At 46.2% G+C, this 20,214-nt stretch overlaps 1 protein-coding gene across 1 annotated transcript in view; it reads left to right on the top strand.

The window, feature by feature from the left end:
• The window catches only part of TRPM1 (transient receptor potential cation channel subfamily M member 1), a gene marked incomplete at its 3' end in the record, with an annotated part of 134,934 nt that overhangs the window by 73,419 nt on the left and 41,301 nt on the right, over nt 1–20,214 (top strand). Inside the window, exons 7-15 of the mRNA XM_082618305.1 lie at nt 3,591–3,765; nt 4,199–4,322; nt 5,675–5,747; nt 6,417–6,517; nt 13,475–13,648; nt 14,741–14,875; nt 15,626–15,676; nt 18,449–18,589; nt 19,474–19,503. Of these exons, the coding sequence (XP_082474431.1) occupies nt 3,591–3,765; nt 4,199–4,322; nt 5,675–5,747; nt 6,417–6,517; nt 13,475–13,648; nt 14,741–14,875; nt 15,626–15,676; nt 18,449–18,589; nt 19,474–19,503 (1,004 nt within the window). The remainder of the gene's footprint in view (nt 1–3,590; nt 3,766–4,198; nt 4,323–5,674; nt 5,748–6,416; nt 6,518–13,474; nt 13,649–14,740; nt 14,876–15,625; nt 15,677–18,448; nt 18,590–19,473; nt 19,504–20,214) is intronic.

Genomic DNA, 20,214 nt, shown 5'->3' with positions numbered 1-20,214 from the left:
TTTATCCATCCTATTGGTAATGGTTTGCCTCTGCTAATCCCAAACTTTTTAAATGTCTGAACAGGAAACACATTTGTCACTCAAAGGCTTAGTATGATTCCTTCTATCAACTACATGCTCTGAGTTCATTACATTAAATATCTCAGTAGCTCTGGGTCTCTCACCAGAGATGGGCCAGATGGGGAAGCCTCTGGAGAGGCCTGCAGGAGCTGGCTGCTCCCAACAGGCCACCCCCCATGCTGGTCCAGAGGGCACACCCTGCTGCTGGTCCAGCGGCACACCTGCCGCTGTCAGGAGGATGCTGAGGTCAAGCTAGGGAGAAAGGAATGGACCTCAGTCAGATGAAATGATCATAACAACTGGTTAGAATTAAAATAACTGGTGTCATCTCTTGGGGCATGTTCATAAGTCAGTGATTCTTACTGTCAAGCAATTGCTGAATGATCTTAAAGAGTATTTTGTTGTAACCATTACGGGTAAGATTGTGAAAGATGGTCTAGGCCTGGGAAGTGGTCATTTTAAAGCATAATTAAAGAGTCTGTGAGACTGCCACGTGGTTAGAATGACAGTCTGCCATGAGAAGTGGTGGGTTTCTGAGTATCAGCTCCCTGGCTGATGGTTCTCACATTTTCGCTGTCTTGGCCGGGTGCGCGTTCACACCGACCAGCCTCCCCTGGCCATGTGACCTGTGGGCTTCCCTTTGTCATCCTTTGCCTAGGGTTCTGAGTGGGGCAGGGACAGCAAAGGGGTGCTCAGTTGTCACCTCCCGCGGCATGGAGTTTCAGGGGTCCAGCCTAAACCACAAAGAACCAGTTCTCCTCTGTTTCTAGAAAAGAAGGTGATTTGGCCACTGGAGTCCCGAAGATCTCAAATGTCAAGCCTTGCTGGGGTTGGAAATCTCAAGGGCGGGGTCCATGTCATCTTGGTCTATTTCTCCAGCATCTCTTGGCCAGGTGCCTGCCTGGCACAAAGCAGACTGCCAATGCATAGCCGCTGAAATGAACCTAACTGAGATTATTCTGGTAGGAGATGGCAAAGTTGTTCAAAATATTTAAGAGCTCCTGACTGTAGAAATGCATCATGGAAGCAAACCAGAAACTCTGAATTTCCCCCACTTGAAATTCTTAGACCTTCTCCTAACTGTGCTGGCAGATTTTATCCAAAGGCCTTCAGAATTGTGAGACCAAGGACACATCTCCTATTCACCATCTATTAATGTTGATCAAATAACTCCCATCACAACTAATGGACACCTGGTAAAACATGCTCAGAATATAATCTCTTTTAGCCAGTTTGGGGTAAAATTGTGAAGTAGGCAAATTTGTCTTGATGCCAAAATATTGGCTCTCTGCCAATGCCGAAATAAGATATGGAGAGAGAGTTTTGGAGGAGCATTGAAAGAGTAGCTTTATTCTTTGCCAGGCAAAGAGGAAACACAGCAGGCTAGTGCCTCAAGAACTGTGCCCCCTTCCTGGGGAATAGGGAGAGGTTTTATAGCCCAGGGCTTGCGGTCTGGGGTAGGTGATAAGGCTCAAAGTAATGAAGGTCTTGCATTTCTTTTCTTCTGCAAATTTACAGCCAAAGCGGTTGTCAGGCAGCTCAGCAACCAGGTCTGGTGTCCCTGAAGTTATTGGCCCATGACCTTCTTTCTGAAATGAAGAGTGTTACAAGGGAGTGTAGGGGGAGAAGAAATGCCAAGTGCAGAGTGCAATTCACATGGAGTCAGAGAGTAATTAGTTTTATGAAGGATAAGTCTAGCTACAAGTGTTTGTTAGTAGTACCAGCTAAAAATATAACCAAGATCACTTAACTCTTTCAGACCTGTTTATGCTGTTTCCCCAGCCTGTTCACTGTTTCCTTGTTTTCCTTTTCTATCAGAAAAGTCTTATTTCTATGTTTGCTGCAAGAGTCTCTGCTGCTCCTTCACTCCCACTATGTCCCCCTGCCCTGGAATCCTGGGTTCTTGGGTTACTCTTGTCACCTCCTGCTTCCCAGAGCCCTCCCTTTGGGTTGTGCCACCAAAAGCCAGCTCGTCCTACCGTGTTTCCAAAGAGTCCTACCATCGCATAGAGACAGAGGGAGGACTCTGGGTACAAGGTGTTAACTGGTGGGCCAATGATGGTTCACAGATTTGCCCTCCTGGATAACTCACTGCCTATTCCAGCCCCTGGAGGCCGAATCAACACCTACTACAACACTGCATATTTACACACCACTTGAGGTTGACAAGGACCTTGATAGCTGAACAGTTTCTTTCTTTTTTTTTTTTTTTTGCGGTACGCGGGCCTCTCACTGTTGTGGCCTCTCCCGTTGCGGAGCACAGGCTCCGGACGCGCAGGCTCAGTGGCCATGGCTCACGGGCCCAGCCGCTCGGCGGCATGTGGGATCTTCCCGGACCGGGGCACGAACCCGTGTCCCCTGCATCAGCAGGCGGACTCCCAACCACTGCGCCACCAGGGAAGCCCTCGAACAGTTTCTTATACTTTATATCTACTGCTCTTTTAGGAGGTAGAGGAGGCCCCGTGATGATTCACCTCTTACGGATGGTTTCCTGCACTTCAGGGTGGCCTGGTGATTGGCCCCGTGTTGTAAGGCTAATACGTGTGAGGCCAGGCGTTGAACAGAGTTCTCCTATCGCTGGTCCAGACACCTTTCGCTGTGTCATTCTTGAAGGGACAGCCATCCAGGGTGAGAACTTCACCTGGGGCAAGGCAGCAGGGAGGTATTCTTTTAGCAAGAAGAATCTCCCGGGTTTCTCACATCTCACCTTGAGGTAGTCCGTAAGCCAGTTGAGTGATACATGGAGTTGAACCACATAGGTTTTGGAAAGTTTGTAATTTAAAGGCTCTGCTTTTTCCAGTAAGGCTATAATATGGGGTTTGAATAAAAGGATGTAAACAGTCCTCACATCCTGAGTTCCTTCAAGTCTCCTGGTGGACGCTAACTCCATATAAGCATACTTCCAGGCCTAAAGGTTTTCCTCTTCACCATGTTTCAGGAATTAGAGTGAGGGCTCTTGAGACAGGCTGGGACCTGGGACTCTTTGCTGGGACCTGGGACCCTTTGCTGCAGTGCTTGCACATGGACACACCTCTCCACAAGCAACAAAATACAAAGAAACTGTATGGGACTAAAAATAACTGCTTTCATGCAGGCAGCTGGGGCAAATTCTGGACCTAAAAGATACAAAGAGACCAAAAAAGCCAACGGCCATTTTTGAAGAGCCTGGAGCAAAAACAGGGTGTCCGGAGCAAAAGCAGGGTACTGCGCATGCCCCCTGCACACAACACCACCTAAGGGGTGGGCAAAACGCCTAAGCCACCCCTCTGGCCTGACCCATGGACACACCCCTACCCTCACCCCATATAAGGAACAAGCTTGCCCCCGCTCAGGGAGCAAGCAAACAAGGGAGCCTGTTGTTTGTTCCCGCTTCCCGCTGCTGCAGCAGGGGCCCCAATAAAGCCTTGCCTGAATTTCTTGTCTGGCTTCTGGCCAATTTCTATTGATTGGGGAAGACCAAGAACCCTGGTCAGTAACACCCAGATGGGGCCGTGACCGTGGTCTGAAGGTGGATGTGGTGTGTGTTGCAGGACTGGGGCAGGGTGTGCCCGTCGTGGGCCTTGTGGTGGAAGGGGGCCCGAACGTGGTTTCCATGGTCCTGGAGTATCTCCGAGAAGAGCCTCCCGTCCCCGTGGTGGTCTGCGATGGCAGTGGCCGGGCCTCGGACATCCTGTCTTTTGCACACAAGTACTCTGAAGAAGGAGGGTAAGATTTCTGATATGTTACAAAGGGTGGGGTTTTGAATGCCTTCTTGTTAGGCCCAGAGGAAATCGTGATCCGTTTAGCTGTTCCAAAAATGTAAAAGAAGGAAGACTTACTAGCCCTCCTCTCCCACTTCCCAAGGTCAGCAAGTGAGGGAGCTCTGAGGAGTGTGGTGTTTCTTACGGATTCTTTCTCATGAGGGAAGATGCTCTCTCCCAACTGCATTTTCCCTTGTAAGTTTTTCAACAGACCTGGAATTTAGGACAAGTGTGAACACAGTTTTTGACTATAGTCCTTTTGGGTCTGCTATCCTGGGATATCCTCCAATGATAAAGTTTCAAATCAAAGATACCAGATGGGCATAGAGATGTCTGATTTATTCACGTACAGATTTCACCTGTGTTGTTTTCATCTTTTTCCCATTTCCTTCAAACAGGATAATCAATGACTCCCTCAGAGACCAGCTTCTAGTTACCATTCAGAAAACATTTAATTACAACAAGACACAATCACATCATCTCTTTGTGATGATCATGGAGTGCATGAAAAAGAAAGAACTTGTAAGTGTCTTGAGTTGACTTCCCAAGTGCTCCACAGAGAGAATCATGTCTCCTTTCTAATTCTGCCCATGTGTGCAGGATGCAGTAGTTCCTATTTCCATTCACCCTTTTCCAAGAGGCATTTTACAGATCCTGACGCAACTGGTGGTTCTGTCCATGTGCGGGAAGCAGGCTAAGCATAGGCAGATTCTCTTCGGAAGAGGGACATGGGTACTTCAGATCTTGTAAATGTCAGGGCACTTCAGGCCACATCCCACAATTCTGAGGTTCATGATATCAATCAGATACAAAGCATCAAGGAGTGACATATACCATGCTTTCAGGTGTACTTACAAAATTCTACCAAATATACTCATTTTCTCCCACTCTTTGCCTCCTTAATTACGCTTATAAGGAAGAGGCACTCTTGTTGCACAGAAGACAGACTCTTCAAAATTCTAAATCTACAAATTTCCTACAGATATATCAAATCTGAGTAGAGATGACTTTGTCATCTTCAATAGCCATTTAGATATTGACGTGTACATCCTGCATGAGCTCCCTCAGCTCCAGATGGGGTAAAGAATAAAATAAGATCCAGGCAAGGATTCAAAATCAGGACGAGCAATGCTGTTCTTTCTGAATCAGAAGCACCTGGTGTAAAATCATGTCGCTCTCGGGATTGCTGCATTAGCGTCAGACTCTGTGGTCCTTTTTATTTATTTATTTATTCATTCATTTATTTTAACATCTTTATTGGAGTATAATTGCTTTACAGTGTTGTGTTATTTTCTGCTGTATAACAAAGTGAATCAGCTATATGTATACATATATCCCCATATCCCCTCCCTCCCACCTTCCCTATCCCACCCCTCTAGGTGATCACAAAGCAGCGAGCTGATCTCCCTGTGCTATGCAGCTGCTGCCCACTAGCTGTCTATTTTACATTTGATAGTGTATATATGTCAATGCTCCTGTCTCACTTCGTCCCAGCTTATCCTTGCCCCTCCCTGTGTCCTCAAGTCCATTCTCTACATCTGTGTCTTTATCCCTGTCCTGCCCCTAGGTTCATCAGAACCATTATTTTTTAGATTCCATATATATGTGTTAGCATATGGTATTTGTTTTTCTCTTTCTGACTTACTTCACTCTGTATGACAGACTCTCGGTCCATCCACCTCACTACAAATAACTCAATTTCATTTCTTTTTATGGCTGAGTAATAGCCCATGGTATATATGTGCCACATCTTCTTTATCCATTCATCTGTCGCACCAGATCTTGTTTGTGGTCCTTTTTAAGCAACTCCCCAATTCTCCCTCTTGTTTTCCACTTTGCTTTACTCAGTCTTTTCACAATTAATCTGTTTTCAGGTCACTGTGTTTAGAATGGGTTCCGAGGGTCAGCAAGACATCGAAATGGCAATTTTAACCGCCCTGCTGAAAGGTGAGCTCTCAGGAAACTGCCACTCCTGTCCTTTCGTGCTGGCCTCCCTGGAGCTCTGCTTGTGGCTGGGAAACCCCTCCCACCTCCTCCCGCCGGGAACTGTGTCTGCTGGGGATGGAACCCTGAGCCCGCCAGGCTGCCTAGAAATTATCTCAGGATAAAGCCATGGTAAAACGATCGGGCTCGAAAGGGTTTCTTGGGAGGGGGACTTTTCTTGGCGGCCCAATGGACCATGATGGGCTGAAGTCAACAATCAGTTTCCGTCTGTAACTAGCTCATTACAGGTTTGAACACATACAGGGTAAGCGTGAAACTATTTTTCATTTGCGACCCCTGCATCTCGCAGTTCCCTGTCCAATTTCCCCGGCCCACTCCTAACGACAGCTGCCACCTGGCTGCTCATGGGGTCACCTCTCTGCTCCACTGGGAAGGGGAGGGGGCTGGAGGAAAGGGGCGGAGGTCACCATCAGGCTGGCTGCTTGGTAGTGCTGAGCTGGTCCTCGGCTTTGGGGCCTGAGTGATCCCTCAGGGGCCAGAGAAAAGGCAGCCGTGCTTATTTCCAGGCTGATGCTGAGCCAGCCCGGGGAAGCCTGTGTTCCCCACCCAGCCCCTGTCACCCCCAGGCAACCCAGGCGTGGAGTGAGCAGTGCCCCATCTCTTGCCTTCCAGGCACAAACGCATCGGCTCGGGACCAGCTGAGCTTGGCGCTGGCTTGGAACCGCGTGGACATAGCTCGGAGCCAGATCTTTGTCTTTGGGCCCCGCTGGCCGGTGAAACTAAGTGTTTTTCAATTCATACCGTTTGTCATGACTTTGTACAGAGGATGCATTAATATGTCCTCCCTTGTGTCGTGGATCTCAGGAAGTTATCTGGGCTTTCTGATGACCCGATGTCTAATCTTTAGGATTATTAGGAAATGTTGCTGTTTCAGTTCAAAGAACCAGCAAGAAGTAAGAGCTCTTAGCACTAACTTCAGATTCAAACCAGTGCTCCTGAAGAAAGAGCACTAAATATTTTATCACTGCTGGTGAACATGGGGTTTTACCCTTTTAAAGAAAAAGAAGAAAGAAAATAGCTCATTAAAATGAAATACAATGATTGCATTGAAAGCATTGATTTTTCAAATTATGTTCCATGAAACCCCGGAGGCCTAGGGGACTCTGTGAGTGTGACCTCTGTGTATAGTCTTTGGGATGTGGTGTGTGTGTGTGTGTGTGTGTGTGTGTGTGTGGTTTGGTGTATTGTGTGTGTGTATCTGTGTGTAGCACGTGTGTACGTTGTTAAATGTGTGTGTGGATGTGTGGTGTGTGATTGTGCTATGGTCTACCGTGCGTGTGGTATATGTCCGTGGGATCTGTGTGTGTGTGTGGTTGTACGTGGGTGTGGTGTGGTGTGTGTGGGGTGATGAGCAGCTTTTAGCCTCCCACTCCTTCAATCAAAACAGCTTCTTTACAGACTTGTGGTTGCCAAGGGGGAGGGGTGTGGGGGAGGGATGGATTGGGAGGTTGGGATTAGCAGATGCAAACTAGTATATATAGAATGAATGGACAACAAGGTCTTACTGTATAGCAAGGGGAACTATATTCAATATCCTGGGGTAAACCATAATGGAAAAGAATATGAAAAAGATTATATATATATATATGTTTATAACTGTATAGCAGAAATTAACATTGTAAGTCAACTATACTTCAATTTTAAAAATTAATTTTTTAAAAAAAGCAGCTTCTTTGATGGGTTTTGTAGATTGGGACTCAGGGTAAATTTTTGTTTGCAAAACAGGCTCTGCTGCTTCAGAAGGAGTCTGGAATATCTAGAGGGTTCATGTCAGACTTTAAAAACCATATTTCTCAAAACAGGCCTGGTATATCCCTGCAAAAGGCATTTCATTTTTCACAGTCCCCCTTTATTTAATTAGCATGAAGAATTTAAGGAATCAGATGAGTGTATTAAAGGAATAAGATACAGGGTTGGAGGGTGTGGTTTGTGCATGTTGTTTACTGAACTACGCAAATTAAGAAGAATAGCACAACACCTTAAATATTTTAATTCCTTTTGAATCTCCTGGTTTTAACACTCTTGATAAAGGACTTGAGAGCAAAGTGAATTGCTCCATGAATGGTTATGAGGCAGCTTGCTGTGGCAGAGAATCTAAAGATTCCAGAAAGGATTGCAAAAAAGGGCTCTGTCATGAGCTCCCGAGACCAGCTACTCAGTAAGAGGGATCCCGGCTTTTGTTTGCTTTTTTTCTTTTCGAGCGGCAGCTTTCTGAGGACGCGGTCCTGAGTCAGCCACACAGAGTGGGCCAGGCTTTCAAGATTACAGAAAGGACCTGACCCAGGGAACAGGCCACACACGCCGGCCCTACCTGGCCTGAAGCAACGGCCTTCGTCCGTCTTCTTGTTACAAAAGCAATAAGTAATTTCCAGAAAGCATAGAAAATACAGACAGGCAAGATGAAGGAAACAATCACTCATGACTGCCCCCCCATAGAAAAATTCAGCAATACCGTATGTGTTTTATAATTTCATTTTTACACTCTTATGTTGGCATTAAATATTCTCCAACCTCCTTTTTCACGTTGCTTAGTGTTTTTTGCTTTCTATTATCCAGTGGATGCATAAATATGGTTTGAAAAGCAAATAACAGAGCAGAGTGTACTGTGAAAAATGGAGCCCTCACACCCCACCTCCCAAAGGCACTCAACTGTCCCCGTGTTCTGGTTTCCTGACGGTGGCCTCTGTTGACATAACACGTTTTATCACTTTCTCGATTAATCACGTGTAGATGTGTCTTTCAATTCTCCACTTGGAAAGAGAAGGAAGTAGCTCGCTTGCCCTGCCTGCTCCGCCCCTCCTGTGTTTGATGCCTGTATGTCTAATTCTCTTATTGGTTATCATGATAGCTTTGAACCATCAACTTGCTTCATCAACGTTAGGCTCCCAAGTTGTAAAATGAGGAAATTAGTGGCTCTACACATCACCTTCCTTTCCCTACACCGTCAATGTTCCTACTTGGGTCAACCTCATCTTCTACAGGATGGAGATGGTTGACGTTTACACGTCGTTCTGTAATCCTCACTCACATCTGTTTATGTCTCACTCTTTAATCATCACATTTTCATAGTGGTCCTTTTTATTTTTATTTTTTTTACCTGGATATTTATTTTTATTTTTTAACTGGGTATTTGCTTCCAGTTCTTGACTGAGAACAATGAATTATGTTGCTGTGTACATTTATGTGCAGGTCTTATGTGGACGTATGTTTCCATTTCTCTTCAGTCGATAGCTAGGAATGGATTCGCCAGGTAGATGGAAAATGTATGTTTACCTTTTTAAGAAACTGCGTGTCTGTTTTCCAAGGCAGCTGTAGCATTTTACATTCCCACCAGCAATGTAAGGAGAGTTTCTCTATGTCCTTGCCGATATTTGGTATTGACAGATTTTTTTTTTTAATTTTAACTATTCTAGTGATATGTAGTAGTATCTCAATATGGTATTTATTTATTTATGATCAGATATATTTTTAACCTCAATAAAGGAGGGGCAAGCTTCAAACAAATTTCTAATGTAATTCTCATTTAAGACATGCATATTTTTTCTTTTTTAAAAAATTGAAGTATAGTTGATTTACAATGTTGTATTAGTTGCAGGTGTACAGCACATATATAATTCAGTTATTGTGTACATAATCTTTTTCAGATTCTTATCCATTAAAGCTTATTATAAGATATTGAATCTCGTTCCCTGTGCTATACAGGAGGTCCTCATTGTTTATATTTTTAATTTATAATTGAGATATAATTGACGTATGATGTATTAGTTTCAGGTGTACAAAGTAAAGATTCAATATTTGTATGAATTATGAAATGATCACTACAATAAGTCTAGTGAACATCCATCACCACACAGTTACAGTGTTTTCTCTTGTAATAAGAACTTTTAAGATCTACTCTCTTAACACCTTTCAAATACACAATACAGTATTATTAGCTGTAGTCACCATGCTGTACATTGCATCCCAAGACATTTATTGTATAACTGGATGTTTGTATCTTTTCACCATCTTCATCCACTTCGCCCACCCCCACCCCGCATACTAGGTCTTTATGTTGATTCTAAAAATGGAGAAACCAGAAGACTTTACTGTGATTCTGTACAGAGTGTTCACTGCTGAACCTAACATTATGGCTGAACTCAAAGAGATAGAAAGGTAGCCCTGGGTCAATCACCTGGGCCACACAAAGGAAAATACAACAAGCATCACGGTTTCTACTGTCCATCCATTGTTTAAAATTATGGGACCTTTGAGTTTCCTTCATATTTGGACCGTGACTTATTTGCATAGCTAGATGTTTGCTTTCCCTTGCATTTCCAAATTGATTCTCTTTTTTCTTCATAGCATATGCCTCACATCATCAAGACGATCTATTCTTTTAATTATTACTGTCCACTGAGTGCAATTCCCTTTCTTCTTGTAGAATCTTTCAAAGCCTCATGTTTCTCCGGATGCTCTCAAAGTTTGCTGTGCAGCTGACCATATCAGACACCCCTGCAGTGTGTTCTCAGACAGGCTCATTTCTTCCCACCCTCCATGTCTTCCTCTCTCTCAGATTTCTTTTTCATTTCGCTGCAGTAGATCTTCAAGTAATTTTTTTCATGAACATGTGTGGGAAGATAACCATTCTCTGTCTTTACACGTCTGAAAACACTCTGCCACACACCAGGCTCATGGTTGCCATGTGATCCTCCTCCAATTATGATGAACCACTGTCTTCTCTCAGATGTAGTTTGAGGTCTGCTCTTTATCTTCAGTGTTTAGAAATTTCACAAGGACATATGTTCTATTTCAAACAAATGAGAATGAAATGTACAGAGACAGCAAACTCAAGGACTCATGTGGCCATTCATTCTGCTTGGCTGTCAGAGGCCCCTTTATGATAAAGACCCAAGCCTTTCCCCAGCTCTGTGAAATTTTCTTCTACCGCTTCTTTGAGTATTTCCGCCTTCATTTTCTCTCTTTCTCTTCCTCTGGAATTCCTATCAGTTAAGCAAATGTTGGACCCCTTGGGCTGATCCTCCATTTTATCATTTCTGTCTCTCTATCATTTTGCTGTAGGTTTTTGGAAATCGCAGCTTTTTCCTTAGCATTTTTTGTGCTATTTTTTTAAATGTAGGCAATCCTATTTTTGATGTCTGAGAAAGCTTTCTTGTTTTCTGATGGTTCCATTTTCATGTCAGCCTGTTTTCATCTCATGAATGCAATATCTGAGGATACAAATTGTATTTTTTTAAGTCCTCTCCTGTTCCCTGAATTATCTCTATTTTCTCCCTGGTCAGCTGTTCCCATTGTTCATTTTGTCCTTTTCTGTTGCAGATCCTTGCTTGCCTATCCCCATTTCAGAGTGAGGGATGGGACTGAATAATTAGTATAAGGAGCCTATTTTACAAATAGGTTTTTCTCCTCTTTGGGAGGACTGACCAAGAGTTCCCCATTTAGGATGGGGGTGTCTACTGAACAGCTTTTCTTTGCCCTCTGCAGATTGGAGCAGGCTGGTGCGGCGCTGGACCTCCCTATGCAGACCCTCCCTTTTTTTTTTTTAACGTCTTTATTGGAGTATAATTGCTTTACAATGGTGTGTTAGTTTCTGCTTTATAATAAAATGAATCAGCTATACATATACATACATCCCATATCGCCTCCCTCTTGTGTCTCCCTCCCACCCTCTCTATCCCACCCCTCTAAGTGGTCACAAAGCACCGAGCTGATCTCCCTGTGCTATGCGGCTGCTTCCTACTAGCTATCTATTTTATATTTGGTAGTATATATATGTCAATGCCACTCTCACTTTGTCCCAGCTTACCCTTCCCCCTCCCCATGTCCTCAAGTCCATTCTCTACGTCTGCATCTTTATTCCTGTCCTGCCCCTAGGTTCTTCATAATCTTTTTTTTTTTTTTTTAGATTCCATATATATGGTTAGCATATGGTATTTGTTTTTCTCATTCTGACTTACTTCACTCTGTATGACAGACTCTAGGTCCATCCACTTCACTACAAATAACTCAGTGTCGTTTTTTTTTTCTGGCTGAGTAATATTTCATTGTATATATGGGCCACATCTTCTTTATCCATTCATCTGTCGATGGACACTTAAGTTGCTTCCATGTCCTGGCTATTGTAAATAGAGCTGCAGTGAACACTGTGGTACATGACTCTTTTTGAATTATGGTTTTCTCAGGGTATATGCCTAGTAGTGGGATTGCTGGGTCGTATGGTAGTTCTATTTCTAGTTTTTTAAGGAACCTCCATACTGTTCTCCAAATTGGCTGTATCAATTTACATTCCCACCAACAGTGCAAGGACCCGCCCAGTTCTTCAGCAGACATTCTTCCAGGTTCTGCCTGGGGTGAAGCCCAGGAGTAGAGTTGCTCTGCACCCACCCACTGGGGAGGGGGCGTGACGTACGAGAGGGGGTGGGTGGTCTCCTGCTCTGTAGACAGTCCTTTACTAATCACCATGCTTTCTACCCACCATTAACTCTCTCTCTTTGGAAATCTGGTCCCACCTCCACCATTACCCCCACATTACTCATCCTGGGCTTCAGCTGCCTCGCCACAGCTTTAACTACCCAACAGCATTTCCAGAAACATCTCAATGGCTCTGGTCTGCCTCTTCTCCCTGAAATGAATTTTTCTTTTCCATAGTCCTCTGTTTCCTGCTGTCATTTCCATGGGAAGAGAGGGAAAGCAGGAAACACGAGATCAAGACCACAACCTGGAACCAAAAGTCCTTCTTTGTTTCCCTCACAATCAAGTATTCGGTCTCTCAGGTCTTCCTTTAATAGTTGAAGTTCTCCATCAACTATGTGCCTATGACTCTGTAGTCTTTCTAGAATTCTTTTTTTTAATTAATTAATTTTATTTATTTATTTTTGGCTGCGTTGGGTCTTCGGTGCTACGCATGGGCTTTCTCTCATTGCGGCGAGCAGGGGTTACTCTTCGTTGTGGTGCGTGGGCTTCTCATTGGGGTGGCTTCTCTTTGATGCGGAGCACAGGTTCTAGGCGTGTGGGCTTCCGTAGTTGTGGCTCACAGGCTCTAGAGCTCAGGCTCAGTAGCTGTGGCACACAGGCTTAGTTGCTCCCACGGCATATGGGATCTTCCCGGACCAGGGCTCGAACCCGTGTCCCCTGCATTGGCAGGCGGGTTCTTAACCACTGCACCACCAGGGAAGCCCTGACCCCTTCACAATTGTCTTCTCTGGTCTTCATCAGCTGCCACAGACACTTCTCTTTGGCGCCTTTAAGCTTACCTCTCAGCACCCTTTCCTTTGGGCAAAAACACACTCAGTCAAAATTTGAGCCACTTTAAGTACATGAGTGAACTTCATCAAGCATTTAAGTAACAGATGGTCACGAAATCAGGAGCTTCTCCATCAGACAGCCAGGCCTGCAACAGCTGAGTGTGTGTGCGTGTGTGTAGTCACAAGTATGTGTGCCTGCGTGCATGTCTGTGCATGGGTGCTCATGTTTGCACGAGTGCGTGTGCATGTGTATCTGTGTGTGCACCTGTGTGTGCGTGTGCACCTGTATGTGGGTGCATGTGTACCTATGTGTGTGCATGTGTGTGTGAGCGTGTGCACGCAGACAGGAGGGGCGGTCCGTGCACTTGTCCTGGGACATGGGTTGGCTTTAATCCCTTTCCCAACTCTGCCTGCTATGGACTGCAGCCCCTGGGAAGTCTGGCCCCCCCAACGGATAGCAAGGCCATGGAGAAGGAGAAGAAGCCACCCACAGCGACCACCAAGGGGGGCAGAGGAAAAGGAAAAGGCAAGAAGAAAGGGAAGGTGAAAGAGGAGGTGGAGGAAGAAACTGACCCCCGGAAGCTCGAACTGCTGAACTGGGTACGTGGGACGTGTCTGTTCCCGTTTCCCAGGCTCCTGGGGACCTCGGAGCCAGTCACCCTCCTCCAGGGAAGGGGGCAGTTCTTACTGCCTCTGCCCCAGCCCCACCCGGGGCCCCGAGCCCAGGAGGCAGTGATGAAGCATTGATGGGACAGTGTCAATATTTCAAATGGCTGGCAGGACGTCACAAATGCCAGAAGGTCCTGCTTTGGGGGAGAATGAAGTCACTCACAGGGGAGGCCCGGGCCACCTTGCCCACCAGTGCCTCTCTCCGCCTGAAGACATGTGGATGTTTGTTGCGTGGAAACACGGGAAACAAATCAACCGTGAATAAATGCAGCTCAGGGACAAAAGATGGAGCCTGTGATAGGGATGCATGGGTAACTGCAGTCGGCTGGGCTGGGAGGCTGAGACACGTAGCACCTGTGGTTCTGGCCTTGCTGCTGTCAGGACACAGCAAGACAGGGTGCTGGGCCTCTGTGGTGCCCTGTGACTGGCATCATTGCGGTCACTCACCCTGGTGGCCCACGGCATGCCCGCAGGGGGTAGTTCTCAGTCAAACAAATTCTCTCCAGCAAAACCTCACGTTACATTGAGCGCTGCAGGTTCGACCATTGTTGAAGGGTAGAGACATACATGATAACTAATAGTAGATAAAATGTTACAGTCTACCACCTCAAAAACACATTGTATATGGAGATCCGAGCTTGGAGACTCAAGCACTGACCGCAGTTTTATGTTGAATCTCCTTCTCATGTTTCCATTACAAGCAAAGCTAATCAACTCTATTTTAATTTTTGTAAAAAACCTGATAACTAGAGAGCAACACCAGTTTGGCTGTCATTTTGAACATTTTTCACTTTGTATTAAATGTATCCTTCTGCGATGCTTTGATAGGACACCTAGGGACAAAGTGAGAAGGAAGGAGGGGGCAATGGGGCGTGTTTACTCAGGACCAAAAGTAAAGAGAGCCTTGTTCAGGATGCTCTGGGCCTGGGGGCCTGAAGAGCCTTTCTGAGAGCTTCCAGGGTCCCCTGTCCAGTGTCCCTGTCCCTCCTGAGGCACTCATGCCCCTCTCCTGGGCTCGCACAGGTGAATGCTCTGGAGCAGGCCATGTTGGACGCGCTGGTCTTAGACCGAGTGGACTTCGTGAAGCTCCTGATTGAAAACGGAGTCAACATGCAGCATTTTCTCACGATCCCGAGGCTGGAAGAGCTTTATAACACCGTGAGTGGTCCAGAAGGGGGGAGGGCGGAGGGGAGCTAGCCCTGGGGATGCAAGAATGCACTTGGAGGAGCATCCCCATCAGAACACGGCTTCAGCGGGAGACCCATCGTTTAAGGACGACTGCTCTCACCTGACACGCGGGCTCAGTGGATGGTCCCCTCTTTCACCCACCTCCACCAGGCTAGCCAGCACCCCCGTCTGTAGCATTAACTCAGGGGTGGTGCACGAGGACAAGTTTATACAAAGAAAGAATCCAGCCCCCAGGGTCATTAGCAGAGTGAAAAGATCCCGGGGTGAGCAGTCGTTTGTTTCTGGGGACTCCCACTTTTTATGAGGCTTTGGTGAAAAATGGAAAACTGAGTTTGCACAGCAAGGAGCTCCTGATATTAGAATGAAAGTGTTTGGATGAAAACCTCTTGGCTTGTATTATTACCACGTGAATTTTGAGAATGTACCTTCCCTTCCCCATTCTAAAATTTTAAGCAGCAGAAGTGGTCCTGGGTGGTTGCTTGCTAAAGCTTGATGAACTGTTAAGAAAATAGAGTACATCCTAAGATGCTCTTTAAAATAATGCAATAAAAGGCATTTAACATATTTTTGAACATGTGGGATACTTCTTACCCATGACCAGTCCTAGTCCTGTCTTGTAAAAGACACAGGACTTCATTAATTCTATAAAGTAGAGTTGGATTTTACTCCAAAAGTTGAACAGAAAAACATATTGAATATGGCTGAATGTTTCTCTTTCAGAGACTGGGTCCACCAAACACACTTCATTTGCTGGTGAGGGATGTAAAAAAGGTCAGTCTCCTCTTTCATAGTCCTTTACCTGTTGATGTCTTTTAATGAGACCTTTTTTTAACATCTTTATTGGAGTATAATTGCTTTACAATGGTGTGTTAGTTTCTGTTGTATAACAAAGTGAATCAGTTATACATATACATATGTTCCCATATCTCTTCCCTCTTGCGTCTCCCTCCCTCCCACCCTCCCTATCCCACCCCTCTAGGTGGTCACAAAGTACCGAGCTGATCTCCCTGTGCTATGTGGCTGCTTCCCACTAGCTATCTATTTTACGTTTGGTAGTGTATATATGTCCATGCCACTCTCTCGCTTTGTCCCAGCTTACCCTCCCCCCTCCCCATGTCCTCAAGTCCATTCTCTAGTAGGTCTGTCTGTGTCTTAATGAGACATTTTTTAAAGCAATTTTTAAAATTTCCAAATGTGTTGTCATCTTATTGGAGGCATAAGAAGTCATGAATTCTTCTCTTCATGAAAAGAGTTTACTTTTAAAAAATGTCATCTTCTTTAAATGAAATGTTCATCCCACACACAATGGACTCACGCTGCATGACTGTTTGACAGTGGGTTGGCCCCATCACCAAGGCAGGAGCGCCAGCCAAGGGGTGGGCTCCTCACTGCTGCCCAGAGCCCCCACGCTCTGCGTGTTTCAGATCTTCCCCTCACCCCTTCACTGTGCCTCTTTCCAGAAGTCCTAGCAGGATGGGCCTCCTGTCATTCTGTGTGTCCTGTGCAGCAGTTCTTGGCCGTTTCTGTTTCCTCCTTAGTAAGTGATAGATGCTTTCCCCCATCCCCAGCGCTGCTAATGCCTTAGAGTCTGCCTTCTTATAGGATCCCATCCACTCCCTGTTCTGTCCTGGTGTTTCTTGGGTCCTATCACCACAGGCTGGAGGGTCAGACCAGGTTAACGCAGCACAATTCATTCGGCCAGAATGCAGTCCCTGGCATGCAGAGCGCAGGACGTGTACTCACGTTCTGAGCAGGAGGAAGTAATGCAAAGGAGAGAAGAGGGCCTTCAGCCAGAGTCCCAGATAGGCTGGTCAGACTTCATACAAATATCTAATTCTGCTAATGTGAGAATTTGGCTTTTACTATGCACACTCATTGGATCAGAGCAGAATCGGTGGATCTGGGAACCAAGAGAGACCAGTGAGTGCCCTTGTTTCCCACTTTCCCAGATTTCTTAGATTCAGAAGCACGAACATTCAAAAGCCACAGCTACTCAAGTGTAGACTCAACCACGTCTCACCTAAGTGGCTTCGAGCATCCTCCTCCCACCCTCCCCGGACACAGGACGCCCCCACTTAAAAGCCTCCACGTCTCATGAAATTCAAGCTCCTGCTAAGAAACTTGCCCCCACTGGGCCTATCACATACCCACCACGTGTTCTGTCCCGGGGCCATGCCCGTCTCCCCTGCCCACTCCTACCTCCACGGGAAGCCCTTTCTCACCCTCCCACCTGCCCACCCTAGCAGAGTGGGGGCCTGAACATGCTGCTGCATCGGGACTGAGGGTGGCTTGGCCCTTTTCCCCCCAAACAGCAAGCTCCCCAAGGCAGGGCTGTATCTCCTTATCCCCTCATCTGGAATCCCCGACTTGGTCAAGGATCACGGTAGGGGCTGAACAAACTTGCAATGGCTGAGTGAAGGATTCAGTCCTCATGTACAGGGAGGACATTTGGAAGGTGTAGCCTCCATGGGACGGAGCCCAGGTTTGTACCATCATTTCAGCCAGAGAAAATTAACCAAGCAGGAAACAGCACATAGCAAAACATCCTTATAATGGACCGGTCAGCTCTGCCTCCTGGATAAGCCAACTGCCCTCTGGCGTGAATGACCGACTTACAGAGGCACGGATGCCCCTCGGCCCTCCTCCCCTCCGCCCACACGCGACCTTTATCTCAACGCAGCCTCTTCCGTTCCGCTGCAGGACTCGGCCCCTTCACCGACTCCCGGGCTCATCAGATAGTTGGCAGTGTTCTTACTGACATCTGAGGGCTCCCCCAGAAAGTCACAGGGCACCATGTGGAGCTTTCCCTAGAAAGTTCCCGGCCCCCCAGGGGTATTCTGTCCGCCCACTGTCTTCCACAGAGTCCTCCTGCCTGCCATGCTGCTCATTCCCTCCTTCTGCAGAAAATCTGGACGCCAGCCCCCTGAAGCTGGCTTCTCCCCTGCAAGCAGCTGTCAAAGCACCTTCTCAACAAAATGAATCTGCTCTTTGCACAAGCTACACCATCTTTCCTTTATGTATTTTTTCCTTAATCAATATTTTTATTGAAGCATAGTTGATTTACTATGTTGTGTTAATTTCTGCTATACAGAAAAGTGATTCAGTTATACATTTATATACATTTTTAATATTCTTTTTTATGGAAGCATAGTTTATAATGTTGGGTTAATTCCTGCTGTACAGCAAAGTGATTCAATTTTACATATATACATTCTTTATATATATATTCTTTTCTTTCCCTTATGTTTAAATGCACATTACAGGCCATTCTGTCCGAGCTCACGGACAAGCCCAGACCTCTCCCCTCCAGCATCATAGGCTTCTAATTCTTCTCATTGGGGAGTCTAACCCATTTTCTGGAACATGGTTTACCCCCTTATCTCCCGCAATCCTATAGAAACAGACTGAAGATTGTTTAATGCCCCGTTGGTACCACTAACTCTCACTTCGTAGGCAGGAATGACCATGATGCCGAGGTGTTGCCGAAGTCCATGCTGCAGGTGCCTTCTCGCAGGGCCTGAGACACAGCTTCTTTTCTTACAGGGCAACCTTCCACCCGATTACCACATCAGCCTCATAGACATTGGGCTCGTGCTGGAGTACCTCATGGGGGGCGCCTACCGCTGCAACTACACAAGGAAGGGCTTCCGGACCCTTTACAACAACCTGTTTGGACCCAAGAGGGTAGAACTCAGTGAACACGTGGTGTTCTGTGGTTCCCAGAATCACATGTGGTTCCTTGCTAGCCTTTCCAATAACTCAGCCGCTTCAAAGCCGAGCTCATCACCCCATCCCCCAGCACACCTGCCTGTCCTCCCGCAGTGGCTCTCGGTGGGAGGTCTCAGCATGCCTCCAGACGCCCAGGCTTCACCAAGCAACTTCCTCCCTCAGCTCGTGGGGCCGCACAGCCCAGCACTTGCTCCTGCCTCATCCTTTGTTCGCAATAGCCTTCTTCCCAGGCTCCCTTGTCTCTGCCCTCTCCCATCCATCCTACCGCTGGACCCGCCCCAGTTCTCCAAAACGAGGGACCCAACAGTGCACTCCCGACTCAAAAATTCCCGAGGATCCCCAGCGCCTGACGAATCACTGTCAAGCTCATGATCACAGCGTCTAAGGCTCTCCCCAGCCGTCCCCACCCTGTTGTGGGCGACCATGTACCACTGCCAGAATCAAACTCTACTACTGTGTCTGCGGCATCTTCCCCCATCAAAGCCCCACGTGTGCCGCAAGCCCAATTCATGTGTGAGATCTTCCATGAAGCCCTCGCCTCGCCCGCACTCAGAGCCCCGTAGCTCTGTGTCTGCTCTGTGGGTGAACTTCTCTGGTTCTACCTGGGATGCGGGTCCCATGTCTGCACATCTCTCTCCTCACCTGACCTGGGCTGACAGAAGCAGAGGTTCCATATTAAAGCATTTCCTTTCCTTGGGTTTGTCCTTAATTGTTAATGATACCAAGTACTTTTTAATCTATTATTATTGCTACTAAAGATATTACTAATGTACAGCCCCCAGTATCATAACATCAGTTATCTGATTCCATTCATTTTTTTCTCCCCTTTCATTATGCAGCCTAAAGCTCTCAAACTTCTGGGAATGGAAGTAAGTAGGACTTGTTTGCAATGGCTTTATGATATTGTGGTCAAGTATATGGAGCCCTCTTCATTTTGTATTTAACATAAAATTGCACAGGTTTGTTTTCCGTGAATAAATCCACTACACCACACACCAAAATTTAGTTGGATAATTTAGTCAAATTGTATAAAAAAAGATCACAGACATGTTTTAAAAGGTAAAAGCCACCCAATTCATTTTTATCAAAATCAAGAACAAGTCAAGCACATCCATTATTGTTGGCATCATTAACCCCACTGGTTTTTAAAAGTGTTCTGGGGCTTCCCTGGTGGTGCAGTGGTTGAGAGTCTGCCTGCCAATGCAGGGGACACGGGTTCGTGCCCCAGCCCGGGAAGATCCCACATACTGCAGAGCGGCTGGGCCCGTGAGCCATGGCCGCTGAGCCTGTGCGTCCGGAGCCTGTGCTCCGGAACGGGAGAGGCCACAACAGTGAGAGGCCCACACACCGAAAAAAAAAAAAAGTGTTCTGGAAATTTTACCACGTGAAAAAATAAATAAAGGAAGGATTCTTTAAAAAGGGGGGAAATTATTATCGGCAAAAAAAATTTGGTTTCTAGAAAACCCAGAAACATTGACAAAGTTTCCTCACATTGGACAAAAGTATCCAGAAATAACCTTAATAAGGAAACTTAAGAACAAAGCACTAGGACTTTGCTGGTGGTGCAGTGGTTAAGAATC

This window comes from Mesoplodon mirus (assembly GCF_964341445.2).
Source record: "Mesoplodon mirus genome assembly, chromosome: 4".
NCBI lineage: Eukaryota > Metazoa > Chordata > Mammalia > Artiodactyla > Ziphiidae > Mesoplodon > Mesoplodon mirus.
Note: the sequence above shows the minus strand (reverse complement) of the source record. Positions and strands in the feature narration are given on the sequence as shown.